This window comes from Hemitrygon akajei, chromosome 11 (genome assembly GCF_048418815.1).
Source record: "Hemitrygon akajei chromosome 11, sHemAka1.3, whole genome shotgun sequence".
Lineage (NCBI taxonomy): Eukaryota > Metazoa > Chordata > Chondrichthyes > Myliobatiformes > Dasyatidae > Hemitrygon > Hemitrygon akajei.
Window position 1 is genome coordinate 174,765,502 of NC_133134.1, and position 25,387 is coordinate 174,790,888.

The window sequence follows — 25,387 nt, forward strand, 5'->3', positions numbered from 1 at the left end:
AGCCAATCAGGATCACGAAAATGTAAAGTATCCTCATTTTTGCTTTCAAGGAATATTGCCACCTCTTCATGCAATGCAAATACTCTTTCTAGCATTGACCCTCGACTAAGCCAGCGTACACTGCAGAAATAAGCCAGGTCCCCATATTCTGCCTCCATATCCAACAAAAACTGCTGAAACTGGCGATGATTCAATCCACAAGATAGGATCAGATTCACTGCCTTCATAGCAATGTCCATAACATCCTTTAATTTCAAAGACTTGGTACATAATGCCTTCTTGATAGATAATGTAATGAATTTTAACCAGTTTCTGTGCAATTCCAACGTTTTCCATTTGTCCTTGCAGCAATGTGATGCCTTTTTTCTGTCCCATCATTGCTGGTGCCCCATCAGTTGTGATGCCATTTAGCTTCAACACATTAAGTTTCATTTCTGACATTTTTCATAAAGCTTCAAAAATGTCTGCTCCAGTAACTGTGTCCTTAATAGGAATTAATTGAATAAACTCTTCAAAAATTTGAAGAGTTGAGGTCACTCCTCACACAAACACTGCAAGTTGAGCAGTGTCTCTCAAGTCTGTGCTCTCATCAAGCGCAATTGAAAAAAAAATTGCAATTCGTTGCAGGCATCCCTTAAACAACTTTTAACATCTGCTGACATTTCTTCAACTCGCCGTGTGATCTTTCTTGCTGACAGGCTGATAGATGCAAATAAAGATTTATTTTCAGGACAAACAATATCCACCACTGCCAATAAACATTCTTTGACAAACTCTCCATCTGTAAAAGGCTTCATCTTTTCTGCAATACATTTTGATATTTTGTAGCTGGCACGGGTATTTCCTTCACTTTCACTGCAAATATCTTGGAGATTTCGGCACTCAGTGTCTACCCTCCTGTGGTTTGCATTCATTGCCACTGGAATTTTTTTTCTTCGATTTTATTCCGAAACGCGAATTATTCAACAAGTATCGTAGCACATGTAAATATCTGGATACTTAGCGTAGATTTCTTGTTAAAATACAGTGACGCTGTTTCTGTTTTGCAAATTTGAACAATATCATCTGAAAACCTGTGCGTGCACGGAGAGTATCTAATACATATTAATAAGGTAGTCTGCCTTCCTGTCATTAGTATATACCAGTGTTTGGTTTGGAAAAAAACAAAACCTGGGGCCAGTGTAACAAGACGTCTTGCATGTCCATTAGTGTGGTCGCCTAAAACACTCAATGGGGGAAGGGGGGGAATTGCTCGCAGGCCGGATAAGCATAGTATCCCAGTATTTGTTGCCTACCCCTGGTCTACATGTATTGGAATTTTTGACCACTCTATGGAAGTTATCCAACTGACTTGTGCTCTAATTGCTGATCACCGTGTTGTTGAGAAAGCACTCTTTAGGAGTGGATATGACAATTATCCTGCAAAAATACTTTATGCCATATTGGGGCAAGTTGGAACTGGATCAAAGCCGAACACTCTACAGTGAAGTGCTTAGAAAAGCCAACCTACCTGAGGTTTAATGTTCACCTTCTTTTCAGCGTTCTTAGCCAGCCATTTTACATCCAGCTCAATATCAAAATGACCGATGTTACAAACAATCGAATCATCCTTCATTTGTTCAAAATGCCTGAGAAGGGATCAAATTGATATGTACAAAACTGTGATGGCATTGTTACAATAAATAGTGAAACATAGTTGTATCTGTGATCAGAGAATATAAGTTTAAGGAAGAAGAAATTTAGAACAGAGAACATACAGCATAGTACAGACCCTTTAGCCCACAAAGTTTTGGTGGCCTACCTAAACCTGCTCTATGAACAATCTAATCCTTTCTCTCCCCCACCCCTCACACAGCCCATAACCCTCTATCTTTCGTACATCCACGTGCCTATTTAAGGAGTCTCTTAAATGTTTCTTGTACCATCCTCTACCGCCAACCCTGGCAATGCATTAAAGGCACACACCACCTGCCTCTGACATCTGCCCTAAACTTTGCTCCACTCACCTAAAACTGACTCCTTCTGGTGTTCGCCATTGCAATCCTGGGGAAAAAGGCACTGGCTGTCTATTATCTATGCCTCTCAATCTTATACACCACATCATCGGCTCTCATCCTCCTTCACTCCAAAGAGAAAAGCCCTGGCTTGCTCAACCTCTCTCATAAGACATGCTGTCATCCAGGCCACATCCTGGTAAATCTAAAGCTTCTACTTCTTTCCTATAACGGAACAACCAGAACTGAACACAATATTCCAAGAGCGGTATTACAGAGCTGCAACATTACCTTGCTGCTCTTGAACTCAATCACCAGACTAATTGAGGAAAATACAAGCAGGGTTGGAAGTCAGCAAATGTCACGCCACTTTTTAAAAAAGGATGTAGGCAAAAGACAGGCAACTACAGGCCAGCTAACTTAACATCTGTAGTCAGGAAAATGCTTGAAAGTGTCATTAAGGAAGAAATAGCAAAACTTTGAGAAAGGAGTGGTTCCATTTGACACAGAAGCAGCATGGATTCAGAAAGGGCAGGTCCTGTTTGACAAACTTACTGGAGTTCTTTGAGGACATAATGAGTGCAGTGGATAGAGGGGAACAGGTGGATATCGTATACTTGGATTTCCAGAAGGCGTTCAATAAGGTGCAGCACAAGAGACTTATAAATAAGATACGGATGCATGGAAGTGTATTGACATGGATAGTGGATTGGTTAACTGATAGTTGGTATAAATGGGTGTTTCTCCAGTTGGCAGTCAGTGGTGAGTGGAGTGATATCAAGGGGGATATTAGAGGAAGGTTTTTCACTCAGATAGTGGTTGGTGTGTGGAATGCACTGCCTGAGTCAGTGGTGGAGGCAGAAACACTAGTGAAATTTAAGAGACTACTAGACAGGTATATGGAGGAATGTAAAGTGGAGGGTTATATGGGAGGCAGGGTTTAAGGGTCGGCACAACATTGTGGGCCGAAGGGCCTGTACTGTGCTGTATTGTTCTTTGTTCTATGAATGCCGCAGGGGTCGTTGCAGGGCCCGCAGCTCTTTACCATTTACATTGATGATTTGGACGAGGGGACTGAGTGTAGCGCAGCAAAATTTGCTGATGACATTAAACTGAGTGGAAAAGCAAATTGTACAGAAGATGTGGGGAGTCTGCAGAGGGATATAGATAGGTTAAGTGAGTGGGCCAAGGTCTGACAGATGGAATACGTTGGTAAATGCGAGATCATCCACTTTGGAAGGAATAATAGAAGAGCAAGTTATTATTTAAATGGTGAAAGATTGCAGCATGCTGTTGTGCAGAGGGACTTGGGAGTGCTTGTGCATGAATCGCAAAAAGTTGGCTTGCAGGTACAAAAGGTTATTAAGAAGGCAACCAGGATGTTGGCCTTCATTGCTAGAGGAATTGAATTCAAGAGCAGGGAGGTCATGCTGCAACTATACCTGGTACTGGTGAGGCCGCACCTGGAGTACTGTGTGCAGTTCTGGTCTCCATACTTGAGGAAGGATATACTAGCTTTGGAGGCAGTGCAGAGGAGGTTCACCAAGTTGATTCCAGAGATGAAGGATTAAATTATGAGGAGAAATTGAGTCACCTGGGACTATACTCTCTGGAATTCAGAGAATGAGTGGGGATCTTATAGAAACATACAAAATTTTGAAAGGGATGGATAAGATAAAAGTAGGAAAGTTGTTTCCATTGGTAGGCAAGACTAGAACTAGGGGATATTGCCTCAAGATTCAGGGGAGAAATTTAGGATGGAGATGAGGAGAAACTGTTTTACCCAGAGAGTGGTGAATCTGTGGAATTCCCTGCCCAGGGATGCAGTTGAGGCTTCTTCACTAAATACATTTAAGATACAGTTAGATAGATTTTTACATAGTAGGGGAATTAAGGATTATGGGGAAAAGGCAGATAGATAGATGGAGGCTGAGTTTATAGAAAGATCGGCCATGATCTTATGGAATAGTGGGGCAGCCTCGATGGGCCTTTTGGCCTACTTCTGCTCCTATTTCTTATGTTCTTATGGTAGACAAATGAGATCCAGTAGACGTGGTGTACTTGGAATTTCAGAAGGTCTGACAAGGTGCCGCACATGAGGCTGCTTAGCAAGATAACAGCCCATGGAATTACAGGGGAGTTACTAGCATGGGTGGAGCATTGGCTGATTGGCAGAAAACAGAGGGAATAAAGGAGTCGTATTCTGTCTGGCTGCCGGTTACCAGTGGAGTTCCACAGGGGTCGGTGTTGGGACCATAGCTTTTTATGATGCCTGTCAATGATGTGGACAATGGGATTAATGGATTTGTGGCTAATTTGCCGATGATACAAAGATAGGTGGAGGAGCAGGTAGTGTTGTGGAAACAGAGAGCCTTAGATAGTTTAGGGGAATGGGCAAAATGGCAAATGAAATACAATGTTGGAAAGTGTATGGTCATGCACTTTGGTGGAAGAAATAAACAGTATTATTTAGATGGGGAGCAAATTCAAAATGCAGAGAAGCAAAGGGACTTGGGAGTCTTTGTGCAAGATACCCTAAAGGTTAACCTGCAGGTTCAGTCAGTTGTGAAGGCGGCGAATGCAATGTTGGCATTCATTTCTAGAGGTATAGAATACAAGAGCAGGGAGGGATGTGATGTTGGGGCTCTATGAGACACTCGTGAGATCACACTTGGAGTATTGTGTGCAATTTTGGGCTCCTTATTTTCGAAAGGATATACTGATATTGGAGAGGGTTCAGAGAAGATTCACGAGAATGATTCCAGGAATGAAAGGGTTACTGTATGAGAAATGTCTGGCAGCTCGGGCTGTCTTCCCTGGAGTTCAGGAGAACGAGGGGGAATCTCACAGAAACATTCCAAATGTTAAAAGGCCTGAACAGATTAGATATGGCAAAGTTATTTCCCATGGTAGGGGAGTCCAGGACAAGAGGGCACAACTTCAGGATTGAAAGATGTCTATTTAGAACAGATGCAGAGAAATTACTTTAGTCAAAGGGTGGTAAATCTGGAATTTGTTGCCACAAGCGACTGTGGAGGCCAAGTCATTAGGTGCATTTAAGGCAGAGATTGAAAGGTTCTTGATTAGCCAGGACATCAAAGGGTATGGGGAGAAGGCAGTGGAGTGGGGATGACTGGAAGAATTGGATCAGCCCATGATTGAATGGTGGAGCAGACTCAATAGGCTGAATGGCCTACTTCTGCTCCTATATCTTATGAACTAATGAAGGCCAACAGACCATATGCCTTCTTAACCATCCTGCCAACTCAGAGCAACTTTGAGGGATCTCTGGACTTGAACTTCAAGATCCCTGTTCCCTCCAACATTAAGAATCCTATCACTAACAATGTACTCACCTTCATGTTAGACCCTCCACAGTGCAGAACTTCACACTTTTCCAGATTGAACTCCATCTGCCATTTCTCCCCCCAGCTCTGCCTATATTCTGTCGTAACCTACAACTATCTTCCACACCATCCACAACACCAATTTTCATCTCATCAGCAAACTTACTAACTCACCCTTCCACTTACTGATTTATAAAAATTCACAAAGAGCAAGGGTCCCAAAACAGATCCCTGTGGAACACCACTAGGCATCCACCTGCAGACAGAATATGCTCCATCTACTACCAAGCTCTACCTTGTGTGGGTAAGCCAAGTCCATATCCATGCAGTCAAGTTTCCCTGGATACCATGCCTCCGGACTTTCTGCATGAGCTCACCTGCCCCTCACAAAGACATGCTGACAATCCCAATCAGTCTGTACTTCTCCAAATGTTGGTAAATCCTGTCCCTAGGAATCCTCCTTATTAGTTTGCTCATCAGTGACGTAAGAACTGGTAGAGACTTTTCAACCAGGTGATTATCTTTAGTGGTGGTAGTGGAAGGGACTCACAGCACATTGACATGCCATGGTATAGAAAATTAGACATCAACTGTTGGAAAATGTCGATATCTGATGGCTAATGTGAGCAGTGTATTCCAGGATCTGTTCCTATGCTGACTATGAGACATTATACAGATCTTAGCCGTTCCAACTAGCCCCCACACACTGACAATCCTCATGACTGCACCAAGGATGCAAACTATATCGAGTTGAAACGAGAAGTTTATGGTATATACTATCTGGCCAAATCACAGTTCTGACCAACTCCTTGTACACAGATGTAAAGTTGAGCTAATTAGAGCCTTTCAGGCAACAAATTGTTACAGAATTCACAAATCACTTTGCAAAAACTAGACAGTTTACTCTTACAGAACTTTACTGGGACAAAGTAAATAAACTTTTTTTCCCAACTCTGATTTCTTGTTACATGAGCAGACAATGTCTCTTTGCATTACAGACAATTGTATTCCTAGATGGATGTCTTCTAGGAAAACAACTCTCCACAGAAGATGGGCTAACTGCTTGTAGATGGGCATCTCCTTAGAGTCCAGAAGATAATACAAAGTAGCATTGGAAAGTAACCCAGACCTGTACACTATTAAATGGCATAACTGAGATTAGACCCCATTAATGTCCCTAAACTAATCTGTTTTGGGATAAAGCAGTGATCTGGTAAAACCTTTTGTAGTAAGGCCAAAAGCATCTGGGAATAAATATTCACAAATGTGTTCTAACAAACTTACTGGCCAAAGATCTTAGTGAAAGGTGAATGTCATATCAGGGTATGGAAATTTACATGCTGCCTTCATTCAAATCAATACGTGCCAGGGTCAGCATTTGTAACTCATTACTATCTGCTGATCTGGCTGCGATATATCAAAATTATGAAGGTATTCTATGAAAGTTTTGAGGTAAGGTGGTTAACAGTTCCCCAACAAGAAATTCAAGTTATTTGCAAGTCAGGTTGGTGTGCACTTTGAGGAACAATGGTTTTAATTGTAAGTTCCTTTCTTTCTAGTGACAATAGTTCTGCAAATTGCAAAGTTTACACTATATTTGTGAATGGCATACTGTGCATTTCACCATGCACTGAGTGATGAGTATGGACACGGTCCAGTTACAGAGTACTTCACTCTGGACTGCATTAGCACAAGTCTTCTGGAAGTAGAGGCCACAAAAGGACTTGGACAGATTAGGAGACTGGGCAAAGAAATGGCAGATAGAATAATGTCCGGAAGTGTACAGTCATGCACTTTGGTAGAAGAAATGGAAGGGTTAACTATCTTCTCAATAGAGAAAAATACAAAAAATGAGGCACAAAGGGACGTGGGAGTGCTTGCACAGGATTCCCTGAAACGTTCAGGTCGAGACTGTGGTGAGAAAGGCAAATGCAATGTTCGCATTCATTTCAAGTGCACTAGAATATAAAAGCAAGGACGTAATGTTAAGACTTTATAAAGCATTGGTGTGGCCTCACTTGGAGCATTGTGTACAGTTTTGGATGTGCTGAAACTGGAGAGGGTTCAAAGGAGGTTCACAAAAATGATTCAGGATTGAACGGATTGTCACATGAAGAGCGTTTTATGGCTCTGGGCCTGGATTCACTGGATTTCAAAAGGATGACAGGTGATCTCATTGAAACCTATCGGATGGTGAAAGGCCTGATAGAAAAGATGTGGAGAGGATGTTTCCTATGGTGGGAGAGTCTAATACTAGAGAACACCCTCAGAATAGAGGGGCATCTTTTTAGAACAGAAATGAGGAGGAATTTCTTAGACAGAGAGTGGTGAATCTATGAAATCCTTTGCCAGAGGTAGCTGCGGAGGCCAAGTCTTTATGTATGTTTAATGCAGAGGTTGATAGATTCTTGATTGGTCAGGGTATGAAGGGATATGGGTGAAGGCAAGAGATTGGGACTGAGGAAATGATGAAATGATCAGCCATGATGAAATGATGGAGCAGATTTATTGGACCCAATGCCCTAATTCTGCTCCTACATCTTACGCTCCATGGAACTAGACTCATTCAGACAAAGAGAGAGTATTCCAGGTGAAAGACATCCATTACAGAATACTGAGCACTTGTTGCCACAAGTATTTGGCTCAATTATCTTTGTTAAAGGTGTTTATCAGAATCTTGAGTGGGTGGAGTGGACACAATAATGCCTTTGATAGTCAGTGAGATTCTTGGACTTCTCAGTAATGGTTAATTTAAACATGTGGACCAGATTACAGGAAATTTTTGAAAATGATCTATCAAGTTCCAGGAATAACAGCACAATATCACTGAAATGCTCTTTAAAGTAGATTAGTGTTATGAATTGAGCAGTTGTCAAGAAATGCTTGCCCAGTTAAAGGCCAGCCCAGTGCCCGCTACTTCTTACCTTCCTACAATGATATCCTTGCAGCCAGTTGTTGTCACAAAGATATTTCCTTCTTTACAAGCTTCATCCATTGTTGTGACCTCATAACCTACAGGGCGAAAGGAGCCGGATCACTTCCAAAAATAAAGAAAAACTAGCATTTTGCTATACAAACATGACTGGCTTTCGCTAGCAGGCCCAGCTGAACAATGTCTAATGACAGAAGGGGCAAAGACAGGTTTCTGACCATCACCCAGTAGCACTCACATCTACAGTGATGAAATGCTTTGAGAGGCTGGTCATGGCTAGAATCAACTCTTGCATCACAAGGACCTGGACCCACTGCAATTTGCATATCGCCACAATAGGTCAACAGCATGGCTCTTCACACGGCCTTAGATCACCTGGACAATACAAACACCTCTGTCAGGATGTTGTTCTATAACTATAGCTCAGTGTTTAACACCATTTGCACAGTCCTGATCGATAAGCTAAGGAACCTGGGCTTCTGTACCTCCCTCTGCAATTGGATCCTGATTTCCTAACTGGAAGACCACAATCTGTGCAGATTGGTGATAATATCTCCTCCTCACTGACAAACAACACTGGTGCACCTTAGGGGTGTGTGGCTCATATACCATCTATAAATTTGCTGATAATACAACCATTGTTGGTAGAATCTCAGATGGTGATGACAGGGCATACAGGAGTGAGATATGCCAACTAGTGGAGTGGTGCCGCAGCAACAACCAGGCACTCAACGTCAGTAAGACAAAAGAGCTGATTGTGGACTTCAGGAAGGGTAAGATGAAGAAACACATACCAATCCTCATAAAAGGATCAGAAGTGGAGAGAGCGAACAATTTCAAGTTCCTGGGTGTCAAGATCTCAGAGGATCTAACCTGGATGCAACATGTTGATGCAGCTATAAAGAAGGCAAGACAGTGGCTATATTTCATTAGGAGTTTGAAGAGTTTTGGATTGTCACCTAAAACACTCCAAAACATCTATAGATGTACCATCAAATGCATTCTGACAAGTTGCATCACTGACTGGTATAAGGGGATGGGGGGCTACTGCACAGGATCAAAAGCAGCTTCTACAAGTTGTAAAATTGATCGGCTCTATCTTGGGTACGAGTCTTCATAGTATCCAAGACGTGCAAGGAGCAGTGCCTCAGAAAGGCAGTGAATATTATTAAGGATCCACCATCACCCAGGACATACCCTCTTCTCATTGTTACTATCAGGTAGGAGGTACAGAAGCTGGAAGGTTCAGCAATTTAAAATAGTTTCTTCCCCTCTGCCATCGGATTTCTGAATGGACTTTAAATCCATGAACACTAACTCACTTCTCTACATTCGTTTTATGTATTATTTTTAATTTAACTAATTAATATACATATATACAGTAATTCATTTTTCTTTTTAGATATATATCATATACTGCATTGTACTGCTGCCTCTAAGTTACATTTTACAACATATGCCGGTTATATTAGCAACACACAAAATGCTGGAGGAACTCAGCAGTCTGGGGAGCATCTACGGAAAAAGAGTACAGTCGATGTTTCGGGCTGAGACCCTCCAGCAGGACTTAAGAAAATGATGAGATAGATTACGAAAGTTGGGGAAGGGAAGGAAGAACCACAAGGTGATAGGTGAAACTAGGAGGTGGGGAGGGTTGAAGTAAGAGTTGGGAAGTTGATTGGTGAAAGGGCTGGAGAAGGGGCATCTAATAGAAGACAGAAGGCCATGGAAGAAAGAAAAGGAGGAGCACCAGAGGAATGTGATAGGCAGGTAAGGAGATAAGGCGAGAGAGGGAGAAGGGAATGGGGAATGGTGGGGCCTTACCACAAGTTTGAGAAATCAGTGTTCATGTCATCAGGTTAGAGGCTACCCAGATGGAATATAAAGTGCTGATCCTCTTAACTAAGTGTGGCCTCATCACAACAGTAGAGGAGGCCATTGACTGACATGTCAGAATAGGAATGGGAAGAGGAATTAAAATGAGTGACCAGTGGGAGATCCTGGTTTTTCTGGCAGATGAAGCATAGGTGCTCGGCAAAGCGGTCTCCCAAGACTCCCCGATATACAGCAGGCCACACCGGGAGCACTGAACACAGTAGATGACCTCAACAGACTCACAGGTGAAGTGTCACCTCACCTGGAAGGACTGTTCAGGCCTGATAATTGTAGTGAGGGAGGTGGTGTAGGGGATAAGTACCAGGAGGAAGATCGAGGGCCAAAGGAATAAGGAAGTTGTGCAGGGAGTGATCTCAGCAGAAAGCAGAAAGGGGGGAGGAAATAAAGATGTGCTTGGTGGTGGGATCTCACTGGAGATGGCGAAAGTTACAGAGAATTATGTGGTGGATGCGGAGGCTGGTGGGGAGGTAAGTGAGGACAACAGGAACTTTATCCCTGATGGTGTGGCGGGATTTATTTCAAGAGGAATAGAGAGGACAAGGGAGTCGCGTAGGGAGCAATCCCTGCAGAAAGTGGGGGGGTGGGGAAGAGAGGGAAAACCTTGTGCTCACCTACCACCCCACCAGCCTCCAGGTCCAACGCATAATTCTCCATAACTTCCGCCACCTTCAACAGGATCCCACTACCAAGCACATCTTTCCCTCCCCCCTTTCCGCAGGGATCGCGCTCTACGCGACTCCCTTGTCCACTCGTCCCCCCCATCCCTTCCTACCGATCTCCCTCCTGGCACTTATCCTTGTAAGCGGAACAAGTGCAACACCTGCCCTTACACTTCCTCCCTCACCACCATTCAGGGCCCCAGACAGTCCTTCCAGGTGAGGCGACACTTCACCTGTGAGTCGGCTGGTGTGGTATACTGCATCCGGTGCTCCCAGTGTGGCCTTTTATATATTGGTGAGACCCAACGCAGACTGGGAGATCGTTTCGCTGAACACCTACGCTCCGTCTACCAGAGAAAGCAGGATCTCCCAGTGGCCACACATTTTAATTCCACGTCCCATTTCCATTCCGATATGTCTATCCATGGACTCCTCTACTGTCAAAATGAATCCAAACTCAGGTTGGAGGAACAACACCTTATATGCCGGCTGGGTAGCCTCCAACCTGACGGCATGAACATTGACTTCTCTAACTTCCGTTAATGCCTCCTCCCCTTCTTACCCCATCCCTGACATATTTAGTTGTTTGTTTTTTTTCTCTCTCTCTCTGCCCATCACTCTGCCTGTTCTCCATCTCCCTCTGGTGCTCCCCCCCCCCTTTTTCTTTCTCCTGAGGCCTCCTGTCCCATGATCCTTTCCCTTCTCCAGCTCTGTATCACTTTCGCCAATCACCTTTCCAGCTCTTAGCTTCATCCCACCCCCTCCGGTCTTCTCCTGTCATTTCGCATTTCCCCCTCCCCCCACTACTTTCAAATCTCTTACTATCTTTCCTTTCAGATAGTCCTGACGAAGGGTCTTGGCCCGAAACGTCGACAGTGCTTCTCCTTATAGATGCTGCCTGGCCTGCTGTGTTCCACCAGCATTTTGTGTGTATTGTTTGAATTTCCAGCATCTGCAGATTTCCTCGTGTTTGCTCGAGGAATTTTTTTGGCCAGAGTAGTAAGTCTGTGGAATGCTCTGCCACAGACTGCTGTGAAAGCCAAGTCTGTGGGTATATTTAAGGCAGAAGTTGATCATTTCCTGATTTGTCAAGGCATCAAATGATATGGCAAGAAGGCAGGTGTATGTGATTGAATGAGATCTATAATCAGTCGTTATAGAATGGTGGAGCAGTCTCAATGGGCTGAATGGCCTAATTCCGTTCCAATGTCTTATGTTCTTGAACACCAGGATCAACTTAGTGGCCAATTCATATTCCAACTCGTACATCTTTGGGAAGCGAGGGGAAAATGCAGCACCTGGAAACCCATGCTGTCAAAACGGAACATGTATTCGCACATTCGAAACTCAGGGTCAGGGCAGGACATAGCCTTGCCAGACCAGACCACTACAGTTCAACTCACTGTGCATCAATGAAGCTGGGTTTAGGTATGGGTAGTTGTTCCTCCCAGTGAGAAGTAATGATTCAATCAGTAATTACACCAGGCACACAGCTGAGTTACCCATCACCAAAACTTCATTTCTAATAACTGAAAATTAACCCAGCATCTGCTGTTACATTGCAAAGTTTCAGAAATGGATCTACTATTGGAAAAACGATTTCAGAGGATGTGTAATACCTTCACAATGTAATCCCTAAAGTTCTGGTGGCATACTGGTGAATCTGTGATTGGAACTGTTGCATTCCATATAAACTTAATTAGATAGCGCTGTTCATTTATCAAGATTTTACATTCCACTCGTACCTTCCATAGCAGCTTGTAAAGCGTTGATAGGGTCAATTTCTGTTACAATAACTCTCGCTCCAAAGCCTCGAAGAGCCTGGACACAGCCCTTGCCCACGTCACCGTAGCCTGCCACCACAGCTACCTTGCCAGCAATCATGACATCTGTTGCACGCTTGATGCCATCTATCAGAGATTCTCTGCAGCCGTAAAGATTGTCGAATTTGCTCTGTAAGATTGAAAGAAAAATTACAAAAGGAACCGATTCCACACTCACTAATAAGTCGCCTGCCCACCAAAGTGCATCTCTCTCTCTCTCTCTCTCTCTCTCTCTCAGTCCAAGGACAAACTAACACATCCATTAGGGCAAGCAGCTCAAGTGAAGATCCCCCTCAGAGTCCCCTTAAACTTTTCACCGTTAATTATGACCTCTAGATCTAATCCCATCTGCTTACAGGAAAGATATCAATAGACTGAAGGAGTATAGAGAAAATTTACAAGGATGTTGCTGGGGACTTTTAATTGAGGGCATAAATACAGTAAATGCAAGCAGGCTTTTTTTCTACTGAGGTTGGGTGAGAATGAGGAACACAGGAAAACAAGGAACAACCTCACAGAGGTATTTAAAATAATAACAGTTCTAGATACAATGGATGGCAACAGTCTTCATCCAAGCCAAGGGATCCAAAACTAGGGGGAAGTTTAAGGTATAATTAACAAAGGGACAACTTTTTCAAATGGAGGTGGTAAGTATATGGGACAAGCTGCCAGAGGAAGTGGTTGAGGGATGTACAATTGGATAATTTAAGACATTTGGAGGGACAGAGGTTAGAGATATGGTCTGAATGGGATGAAGTGCATGGGCTCAGTACTCAGATAGATAGATAGATAGATACTTTATTCATCCCCATGGGGAAATTCAACTTTTTTTTCCAATGTCCCATACACTTGTTGTAGCAAAACTAATAACATACAATACTTAACTCAGTAAAAAATATGATATGCATCTAAATCACTATCTCAAAAAGCATTAATAATAGCTTTTAAAAAGTTCTTAAGTCCTGGCGGTTGAATTGTAAAGCCTAATGGCATTGGGAAGTATTGACCTCTTCATCCTGTCTGAGGAGCATTGCATCGATAGTAACCTGTCGCTGAAACTGCTTCTGTCTCTGGATGGTGCTATGTAGAGGATGTTCAGAGTTTTCCATAATTGACCGTAGCCTACTCAGCGCCCTTCGCTCAGCTACCAATGTTAAACTCTCCAGTACTTTGCCCACGACAGAGCCCGCCTTCCTTACCAGCTTACCACCATGAACTAGTTGGGCTGAAGGCCTTGTCTCTGTACTGAAATGCCCCATGATTCTGTTGTTTCTATTAACACCTCATTAGAATGCAAAGAATGCATAAATTGGTTTAACTGCAGAGTGCAACATGAACTTTCTTATGTTACCTTAGTGACCGAGTCATTCACATTGAATGCAGGAACTTTGAGCAGCTTATTCTTATGCATTTTCCATAGATTGTGGACTCCAGTTGTCGTCTCTTCAGAAATCCCTTTAATACCTGCAAGATCAATTGGCAATAATAACAGCCAGTTCCTCTTTTGAACATGGTCAACTAACAGTAAACCATGAAGAACCCAAGACCGCAAGATCTTAAGACATAGAATCAGAATTAGGCCATCTGACCCAATGAGTCTACTCCACCGTTCAATCATGGCTGATCCTTTTTTTAATCTCCTCCTCAACCCCATTTCGGCCTTCTCCCCGTGACCTTTGATGCCATGTCCAATCAAGAAACTATCAATCTTTGCCTCAAATACACCCAACAACCTGGCCTCCACAGCTGCATGTGGCAACAAATCCCACAAATTCACCACCCTTTGGCAAAAGTAATTTCTCCACATCCCTTTTGAAAAGGCACCCCTCTATCCTGAGGCTGTGTCCTCTTGTCCTAGACTCTCCCACCATGGGAAACCTTTCCACATCTACTGTCTAGGCCTTTCAACATTTGAAAGGTTCCAATAAGATCCCCCCTCACCCCATCCTTCTAAATTCCAGCAAGTACAAACCCAGAGCCATCAAACGTTTCTCGCATGATAACCCTTTCATTCCTGGAATCACCCTTGTGAACCTCCTCTGGACCCTCTCCAATGCCAGCACATCTTTTCTATGATGAGGAGCCCAAAACTGTCCAGGTGAGGCCTCACTAGTGCCTTATAAAGCCTCAGCATTACATCCTTGCTCTTGTATTCTAGACCTCTTGAAATGAATGCTAACATGGCATATGGCTTCCTCACCACTGATTCAGCTTGCAAGTTAACCTTCAAGGTGTTCTGCACAAGGACTCCCAAGTCCCTCTGCACCTCACATTCCTGGATTTTCTCCTTGTTTAGAAAATAGTCCACACATTTCTACTACCAAAGTGCATGACCATGCATTTTCCAACATTGTATTTGATTTGCCACTTTCTTGCCCATTCTCCTGATCTGTCTAAGCCCTTCTGCATCCTATGCATTTCCTCAACACTACCTGCCCCTCCACCAATCTTCGTATCATCTGCAACTTGGCAACAAAGCCATCTATTCTATCATCTAAATTATTGATATACAGCATAAAAAGAAGCGATCCCAACACCAGCCCCTGTGGAACACCACTAGGCACTGGCAGCCAACCAGTAAAAGATCCTTTTATTCCCACTCGCTGCCTCCTACCAATCAGCCAGTGCTCTAACCAAGTCAGTAACTTTCCTGTAATACCAGGGCAGAGCAAGTGGTTGATCAGTAAGAGAACTGATTTCAGGAATAAAGACCTGTACCTACAACATGGTATCCTGCACTTGTCATTCATTTTGTTCTTAAATTTGTCAGCTTGTAACAATATACACCCTCCAATAAATGATCCAGGTCCAGTGTTCACAAAAAGAGGCTTGCATTAACAATGTCATTAGGACATATAAAGCTCAAATAACTTTCATAAGGCTAGAAACCCAAGAATAACCAAAGGACGCCAAATTGTGCAATTCTGCGTCATATTGAGTCTGGAACTTCAGCTCTTTACTCTAATAGATGTTAACTTTCAGTTTTATCAAGGAGACCTATCAGCATTTACATTATAAAAATCTACCACAATGTCATTAGGGCAGCAAATACAAGCATGACCCAGCACAACTCGTAATCTTGACATCATCTGAAGCCTACCATCAGCATGCACCTCACTTTACATCAGCCTGTCAATCTTCATGCCATGCCACTCAAGGACTGTGGTAATTATTTTGTGACTATGTACCAGGTCACAACTACATTTACACCATTTTTGCTCCCTGGCCCCAGCAGAACCATGTTTCATTTAGCTATACAAACTATTTTGTGAACGCAATACTCCAAAAATGCTGTAATAGAACTTAGTGATTTTCCAGTCATCAGCTCCATCCCTGTACACAATCCATACATCAATTCTTCAGAAATTTCTGTTGAATTACAATAATTTTCCAAAGTGATCTCAATTGTTGAGTACTTTGAAGTTACAGTGAAATCAAAGCTCTCCACATATCAAACTAATACAGTTGCTCAAGAAAGACTTTCCCCAGTACATGTCGTTCATTTCCTTTAATAAGATTAACTCTGTTCAGCAAGGATCAATTCAAAGATGAACACAACACAAATCTCTAATCTGGCAAGGATCATTGGAGCAAAGTAACAGCAGAGGCTTTTCACCTTGCAGGAGTTTAGGATGCTTAACATGGACAAGATTTGTAAGATCTCCACCATCATCCAAAATCATATTGAGAGGTTTTCCATCAGGGAAGTACAGTGTCTGCTCAATGCACCAGATGTATTCTTCATCCGTCTCTCCCTTCCAAGCATACACTGCAAAAAGAAAAAAAAGTGACATGAAGATTCAACCCTGAACAAAAACTCCATTCAGACTTATTTTTAAACAAAACAATTCATTGGTCTTCGCATGATGCATTTCAGAACAACCTAAAGACCAACCCACCCCATGCAGAAGCATAACAGTTTGCACAGACATGGCACTTGTTGCAAATCAATCATGCCATTGACCTCAAGATAAAGGAGCAGAATTAGGCCATTTGATCCATTGAGTCTGCTCCACCATTTCATCAGGGCTGATTTAGCCCCAATCTCCTGCCTTCTCCCTGTACCCCTTCATGCCCTAGCCAATCAGGAATCTATCAAGCTCTGCCTTAATTATACAAGACTTGGCCTCTACAACTGCCTGAGGCAACAAATTCCACAGATTCACCACTCTCATACTAAAGAAATTCCTCACCTCCATTCTAAAAGGATATTTCGTTTCGTTCTCTAGTCCTAGACTCTGCCACCATATGAAATATCCTCTCCACATTCACTTTATTGAGTCCTTTCAACATTCAATAGATTTCAATTAAGTCACCCTGCATTCTTCTGAATTCTACTGAGTACAGGCCTAGAGCCATCAAATGCTCTTCATATCACAAACCAGTCAATCGCAGAAACATTTTCATGAACCTCCTTTGAACCCTCTCCAGTGTCAGCACATCCTTTCTTAAGATAAGGGACCCAAAACTGCCCAAGGTAACATACATAGAAACATAGAAAACTTACAGGCCCTTTGGCCCACAAAGCTGTGCCAAACATGTCCTTACCTTAGAAATTACCTAGGGTTATACATAGCCCTCTAGTTTTCTAAGCTCCATGTACCTATCCAGGAGTCTCTTAAAAGACCCTATCATATCTGCCTCCACCACCATCACAGGCAGCCCATTCCACACACTCACCATTCTTCATTCTGTGTAAAAAAAAAACAACTTACCCTGACATCTCCTCTGTACCTACTTCCAAGCACCTTAAAACTGTGCCCTCTCATGCTAGCCATTTCAGCCCTGGGAAAAAGCCTCTGAATATCCACACGATCAATGCCTCTCATCTTATATACCTCTATCAGATCACCTCTCATCCTCTGTCGCTCCAAGGAAAGAAGGCCGAGTTCACTCAATCTATTCTCATAAGGCATGCTCCCCAATCCAGGCAACATCCTGTAAAATCTCCTCTGCACCCTTTCTATGGCTTCCACATCCTTCCTGTAGTGAGATGACCAGAACTGAGCACAGTACTCCAAGTGGGGTCTGACCAGGGTCCTGTATAGCTGCAACATTACTTCTCGGCTCCTAAACTCAATCCCAAAATTGATGAAAGCCAATGCACTATGTGCCTTCTTAACCAGAGTCAACCTGCACAGCACTTTAGGAGCCCTATGGACTCGGACCCCAAGATCCTTCTGATCCTCCACACTGCCGAGACTCTTACCCTTTGCTGAAGGGTTCATCAGACAACTCCTTCCCCTCACTCTGCAGAAATGAGAGTAACTTGTCTGTAAAGTCTCTGCCGTCAGCTATGGGAAACTCTGCTTCCAATCTGGTGCCCTCGCCTACACTCCCCATTTCTCTGAAAGTATGGATGGCCATCCTGATTGGACAACACAACATTCCTAAGCATCCCTATCTATAACAGTAACCCAAACACTACCAGTAGAACACACTGCTTCTGCAGAAAACCATTACATGAAATACCCAACATTAACAATAACACCTTTACCAGGGCATTACAATTACATTGCTAAGGCAATGGTGCAGGAGGGAGAGCTTCATATTGTTTCAACTGGCTCTCCTGGGGCAGATTTGACCTGCACAAAACTGTCTGCACCTGAATTGGAAGGACAGCAGTGCCCTTGCAACAAAGTTTGCTAGTGCTGCTCCGGCGAGTGGGGTATGTTAAACTAAAGATGTAGAGGGTTGGAAGCCATAGTAGCAGGGCAGCAAGTGGAGTGACTTTGATGAAAGTGGAAGCAAAGACAGAAGCCAGCTGGTTGATGAGAATGGTATGACTAATGCTCTAAGTGGCATCTATTTCAGTGTAAGGAGTATTGTAGGTAAGGGAGATGAACTTAGAAAATTAAACTATATTACAGCCAGGAATGGACTGATAGAGTCCATAGAGTTTCAGGGTTGCCATGTTTTAGACATGATAGTATAAAGTATTATAGGGGGCGAGGTAGCATTACTCATCAGGGAAAATACCACAGCAGTACTTGGGATATATAGGATGGCACATCTACTGAGACAATAAGGGTGCAACTGAAGAATAAAGGGATTACCACATTGACAATACTATTACAGACCTCCCAATAGTCTGTGGGATTTAGGACTAATTTGTAGAGATAGTAGAGACGGTCGCAAGTAATATTGCTGTGATAGTCGGTGATTTTAACTTTCCACTTATTGACTAGGGCACCAATACTATAGGAGGATTGGATGGGTCAGTTTTCAAATGTGTTCAGGAAAGTTTCCTTAACCAGTATGTAGAAGACCCAACTAGAGACCGCGTGACACTGGATCTCTTAGGGATGGTCAACGTAGATAATATTAGTCAAAAGGGCTGTTTCTAACTTGTAAAAAATGTCTAATATTAAAGAACAGGTCTAAAATGAGGGAACAACATGTGGGGTAATTCTTTTCAGGATAAGCAGTGTTCACGCTGCCTATAGTGATGGTGAAAGCAAACATGGTAGCAGCATTTAAAAGGCAAATGAACATGGAGAATGGAAGGATTGAACATTGCTGGAAGATGGGCTTAATTTCATTTGGCATCCTGATCAGTACAGATTGGCGTGCCAAAAGGCATGTTCCTCTGATATTCGGTTCTATGTTGCACAACAGTGACTTGATGGCCAAGTCCCACACTAACAATATCCTAGGGTTCACCATTTTTACAGAGCAGTGTCTCAGAAAGGCAGCGTCCATTGCTGGGGACCTCCAGCACCCAGGGTGTGTCCTTTTCTCGCTGTTGCCATCAGGTGGGAGATGCGGAGGCCCGGAGGCATGCGCTCAGCAATTCAGGAGCAGCTTCTTCCCCTCTGCCATCCGATTCCTGAACGGACATTGAGGCTTTGGACACTACCTCACTTTTTAAAAAATATACAGTATTTCTGCTTTTGCAGATTTTTTAATAATCTTATCAATGTACATAATTGATTTACTTGTTTATTACTATGTTTTATTTTTTTTTCCTCTCTGCTAGATTATGTACTGTATTGAACTACTGTTGCCAAGTTAACAAATTTCACGCCACATGCCGGTGATAATAAACTCGATTCAGATTCTGATATTGAGCTTAACTGGACCACCATAGTGTGGTACAAAAGAGATGACCATTTTGGTAGCTTTTAAAGAATGACCTGGTCAGTCTTCCCACTACCTACAATGTGCATGCCTTGCATCACAAAAAAAACAGGCACCTGCAACAACAGCTGTAAGGCTCTGTGATCAAGACCACGGCACAGCCTTCAAATCAAAGTCAGGCTTGAAAAACTCCTCATTTGCTAGATTTGCTAGAGTAAAACTTAAAGTTCTATCATTACCAGGACTACTATGCATCACTTGTAAGTAGTGAAAATATCTATTAGCCTTGATACACCTATGGAGAAATCAACCAATATTTAATATTGAAGCCAAGTATCAAAATGTAGAGGATCTTCCCCAAATTGAAAGCAAATACACACAGGAAAATTAGAGAATGGCTCAAGTATTTACATTGCATTTGAGATGAGATACAAATATACTGACCAGGAACTCCAGATTTGGCAATTGCAGCAGCTGCATGATCCTGAGTTGAAAATATATTGCAGCTGGACCACTGTACCTGAAATGAGATCATGGCCGTTACAAACCCAATGGATCAAGCAAGAGCATATCAAGTGAATTAATCAATACATGAGAAATTAAGCTGCAGTCATTAACAGTTGTTACACTAAAGTCCAAATTATTATAGAAGACCAACAACACAGTTCAATTATACAAAACTATAGGCCTAACAACTGCAGGGAATGTATTGATGATCTTTAGGGATTCTTACTTGGAAAAGTATGGGCTTTAGGAAAAGTCAACATACCTTTGTGCTGGGTGGTCTTGTCTGCCAAGGAAGTGAGGAAAATTGACAAAGGTACATGGACTTTATTAAAGCCTCCATTGTCCTAATGAGGTAGTCTTTCCTTGTTTTTTGTCCTTAATGTATTAAAACATCTTCAGATTTACCTTATTTCTGTCCACCAGTGATATTTTTTATTACCTCTGAAACCCCTTTCTTCTTGGGCGTCTCAGGAACCTGCTCGCATGCCTTCGCTAGCAGTCTCCCAACTCCACACTCAAGGACCTATTTTTCTAGGGCTGCTCACATCCAGGGAATACATGCTCTGGTGCTGCCAAATCCATAAGATTGGGATGTCTCTCGCACCCAAGCCCCGGATTGTGTGAATGCTGTGTGATTTGCTGCCCTGCTACTCTCATTGCCAGGAAATAACAGACAGCACACTGCATACAATTAAAGGAAGTATATTTATGAATATTAACTTAACTAAATGATTAGTAAAGAAAAGAAACGGAAAACACAAAAGGGCCCATTATAACTAAACAGTCAAATGTGTACAGGTTGGAGCTCAACTCTTCTAAAAGTCATTCACCGATCCTCAGTAGACTCCACACCTTGCTCCATCAAATCATGGTCCTCACTGGGTCGAATCCGATGACTGGTTCTCTCCATCTCTCACTGAACAAAGACCAAAGGTCACACCAGTGTCAGGCACACAAAAAAACCCTCCCTAGATTGGATGGCTTACATTCCAAAGCACTCGTTATCTCTAACCCTGAGCTAAACACTGCTGCTACAGAAAGACCCTGACATGAAATACCCTATGTTAGAGTAAAAAATTTACCAGGGTGGTACACTTCCATGTACCTTCTATATTTTTAACACTGGAGGGAGCACGGTAACGTAGCAGTTAGCACAATACCTTTACAAGCGCCAGTGACACAGGTTCAATCTCATAGCTGTTAGCATAACAACACCAGTGACCCAGATTAAATTCCCAGTCTGTATGTTCTCGATGACTGCATGGGTTTCCTCTGGGTGCTCTGGTTTCCTCCCACATTCCAAAGATGTAAAGGTTAGTAAACCAATTGATCACATGGATGCAACAACACGGCACAGGCTTACTGGATCAGAGAGGCCTGTTACTGAGCTGCATCTCTAAATAAATGTACAGTACTTAACCCCGCCCCACCTTACTACATCTCCACAGAACCTTGCACTCCAGGCACTGCTTATCATCTCCTAGTTCAGCGTTTTGGCACTCACCCGACTCAAAATGGAAGGAGGAAGAGGCTGCATGCTGTTGAGATAGGGATTCGTTAGTCAGGGGAACGGACAAGAGGTTCCGTGGGCGAGAATGGGATTCCCGGATGGTATGTTGCCTCCCGGGTACCAGGATCTGGGATATCTCAAATATAGTCCTTAGCATTCTTAAGTGAACAGCCAGAAGTCTTGGTGCATGTAGCTACTAATGACATTGGCAGGATGAGTGCTGAGGTTCTGCATAGGGAGTTCAGGGAATTAGGTGCCAAGTTAAAGGGGATGACTTCCAGGGTTGTTATCTCAGGATTGCTACCCATGCCACGTGCTCGTGGGGCCAGAAATAGGAAGATTATACAGTTTAATACATGGCTAAGGAGCTAGTGTAGGAGGGAGGGCATAAAATTTTTGGATTATTGGGCTTTTTCAGTGAAGGTGGGACCTGTACAGAAGGGACAGTTTGCTCCAGAACTGAAAAGGGACTAATACATTAGTGGAATGGTTTGTTAACACTGCAAAGTGGGGTTTAAACTAGAATTGCAGGAGGATGGGAATCAGTGTGCCAGAATAGATCGTGGAGAGTTTGTGGAGGCAGATGCTGGTGAGATCTCAAAGTCAGGAATCAAAAGGTTGAGCATGGTGTGACTAGTGTCCTGAGCTGTGTTTATTGTATTTCAATGCATCATGGATAATAGTGCTGAAGATGAAGCAGCTAATTTACAAACAGAAGCAATGTGTAGAGAGCTCAGCCTGGTGATAGGGCAAAATTGCAGGCAACAGAATAAACAAACAGTGGACAAAATTGAAAAGGGAGAATACAGAACTGAAGATGTTGTAGGCATCAGTGACTCATGGTTGATAGATTATAGCTGGGAGATTTTACTGCAATTTGAGAGGGAGAAGCACAAGTCCCATGCATCAGTATCACAATGGAATAAAGGGAATTACAGAGGCATGAGAGAGGAGCTTGCCCAGGTGGATTGGAGGAGGATGCTGGTGGGGATGATGGCAGGACAGAGGTGCTGAAGTTCCTAGAAATAGTTCACAAGGCACAGGATAGATATGTCCCACAGAAGTAGTTCTCTACTGGCAGAGTTAGGCTACTGTGGCTGACAAGGGAAGTTAAGGACTGCGTAAAAGCCAAGGAAAGGGCATATAAGGTAGCAAATGTAAGTGGGAAGTTAGGTGATTGGGAAGCTTTTAAAATTCAGTAAAAGCCAACTAAAAAAAGCCATGGAAAAGATCAAGTATGAGAGAAACTAGCCAATAATATAAAGCAGGATACTAAAAGTTTTTTCATTTATCTAAAGAATAAAAGGGAGGTGAGAGTTGATATTGGACCACTGGAAAATGATGCTGGGGACAGAGAAAAGGCAGATCAATTTAAGTATTTTGCTTCAGACTTTACTGTGGAAGACAGTATCTGTATGCCTGAGGTCCTTGAGTGTAATTGCCATTGTTATTAAAAAGGAAAAAGTGCCAGGCAAACTGAAAGGTCTTAAGGTGGATAAGTCACCTGGGCCAGATGAGGTTGCTGAAGAGGTAACGGATGCGTTGGTCATGATCTTTCAAGAATCACTTGATTCTGGAATGGTCCCAGAGAACTGGAAAATTGCAAATGTCACTCCACTCTAAGTATGGAGGAAAACAAAAGAAAGGAAATTGTAGGCCAGTTAGCCTAACTCTCAGTGGTTGGGAAAGTGTCATAGGCCATTACTAAGGATAAGGTTTTGGGATACTGGGAGACTAATGATAAAATACGTCAAAGTCAGCATGGTTTCTGTAAAGGGAAATCTTGCCTGACAAATCTGTTGAAACAAAGGAGAGGCAGTAAATGTTATTTACTTAAATTTTCAGAAAGCATTTGATAAGGTGCCTTACATGAGCTGTTTAACAAGATAATCTAATGGTCTTACTGGAAATATACCAGCATGGATAGAGGAATGGTTGACAGGCAAGAGGCAGCAACTAAGGGGGCCTTTTTTGGTTGGCTGCCAGTGACTTAAGTGGTGTTCCTCAGGGTCAGCATTGGGACTGCTACTTTGACAAGGTACCACGCTCAAGGCAGCTTAATACATGGTATTCCAGGCAAGATTCTAGCATAGATAAAGCAGTGGCTGATTGGCAGGAGGAAAAGAGTGGGAATAAACTGAGCCTTTTCTGTCTGGCTGCCAGTGGCGTTCCACCAGGGTTTGTGCTGGGACCAATTCTTTTTACATTGTATGTCAATGATTTGGAGGATGAAATTGATGGCTTTGCTGTAAAGTTTGCAGACAATGAAGACAGATGGAGGGACCAGTAGTTCTGAGGAAGCAGAGAGGTTACAGAAGGATTTAGACATTAAGAGAATGGGCAAAGAAGTGGCAGATGGAATACAGTGTCAGGAAGTGTATGATCATGCACTTTGGTAAAAGAAATGAAAGGGTTGACCATTTTCTAAGTGGCGAGAAAATCTAAAAAAAAATCTGAGTTGCCAAGTGAGTGGGAAGTCCTTGTGCAGGATTCGCTAAAGGTTAATTTGAAGGGCGAGTCTGTGGTGTGGAAGGTAAATGCAATGTTAGCATTCATTTCAAGAGGACTAGAATATGAAAGCAAGGATGTAATGTTGCAACTTTATAAAACACTTGGAGTATAGTGAGCAGGTTTGGACCCTTCTCTTAGAAAAGATGAGCTGAAACTGGAGAACGTTCAAAGGAGAATCACAAAAATGATTCCAGAATTGAATGACTTGTCATTAAAAATGTTTGATGGCTCTGGGCCTGTATTCACTAGAACTTAGAAGAATGAGGGGTGACCTCACTGAAACCCATCAAAAGGTGAAAGGCCTTGATAGAGTGGATGCTTCCTATAGTAGGAATGTAAGATCAGAGGGGACAGTCTCAGAATAGAGGCTTTTAGAACAGAGATGAGAAGGAATTTCACTTTGCATCAGTCTTCACTGTGGAAGACGCTAGCAGTGTCAGAGTGAGGGAAGAGAAACAAGTGCAGTTATTTCAAGGAAGAAGGTGCTCAAAAAGCTGAAAGACCCAAGGGTACCCAAGTCATGCGGACCAGATGAGCTGCACCCTAGGGTTCTAAAAGCTGTAGTGGGAGATATTGTGGAAGCATTTATAACCATATAACAATTACAGCACGGAAACAGGCCATTTCGGCCCTACTAGTCCATGCCGAACACTTACTCTCATCTAGTCCCACTGGCCCGCACACAGCCCATAACCCTCCCCTCCATTCCTTTCCTGTCCATATACCTAACCAATTTTACTTTAAATGACAATAGCGAACCTGCCTCTACCACTTCTACTGGAAGCTCGTTCCACACAGCTACCACTCTGAGTAAAGAAATTCCCCCTCATGTTACCCTTAAACTTTTGCCCCCTAACTCTCAACTCATGTCCTCTTGTTTGAATCTCCCCTACTCTCAATGGAAAAAAGCCTATCCACGTCAACTCTATCTATCCCCTTATAATTTTAAATACCTCTATCAAGTCCCTCCCAACCTTCTATGCTCCAAAGGATAAAGACCTAACTTGTTCAACCTTTCCCTGCAACTTAGGTGTTGAAACCCAGGTAACATTCTAGTAAATCTTCTCTGTACTCTCTCTATTTTGTTGACATCTTTCCTATAATTCACTGACTAGAACTGTACACAAT

General features: G+C 42.8%; 1 protein-coding gene across 1 annotated transcript in view; it reads right to left on the reverse strand.

Moving 5' to 3' along the window:
• ahcy (adenosylhomocysteinase) overlaps positions 1-25,387 on the reverse strand; it is a 90,063-nt gene that overhangs the window by 23,833 nt on the left and 40,843 nt on the right. The window contains exons 3-8 of the mRNA XM_073062307.1: positions 20,176-20,251; positions 16,268-16,420; positions 14,003-14,115; positions 12,574-12,781; positions 8,266-8,353; positions 1,511-1,628 (exon numbers count right to left, since the gene is read on the reverse strand). Coding sequence (XP_072918408.1) covers positions 1,511-1,628; positions 8,266-8,353; positions 12,574-12,781; positions 14,003-14,115; positions 16,268-16,420; positions 20,176-20,251 — 756 coding nt within the window. The remainder of the gene's footprint in view (positions 1-1,510; positions 1,629-8,265; positions 8,354-12,573; positions 12,782-14,002; positions 14,116-16,267; positions 16,421-20,175; positions 20,252-25,387) is intronic.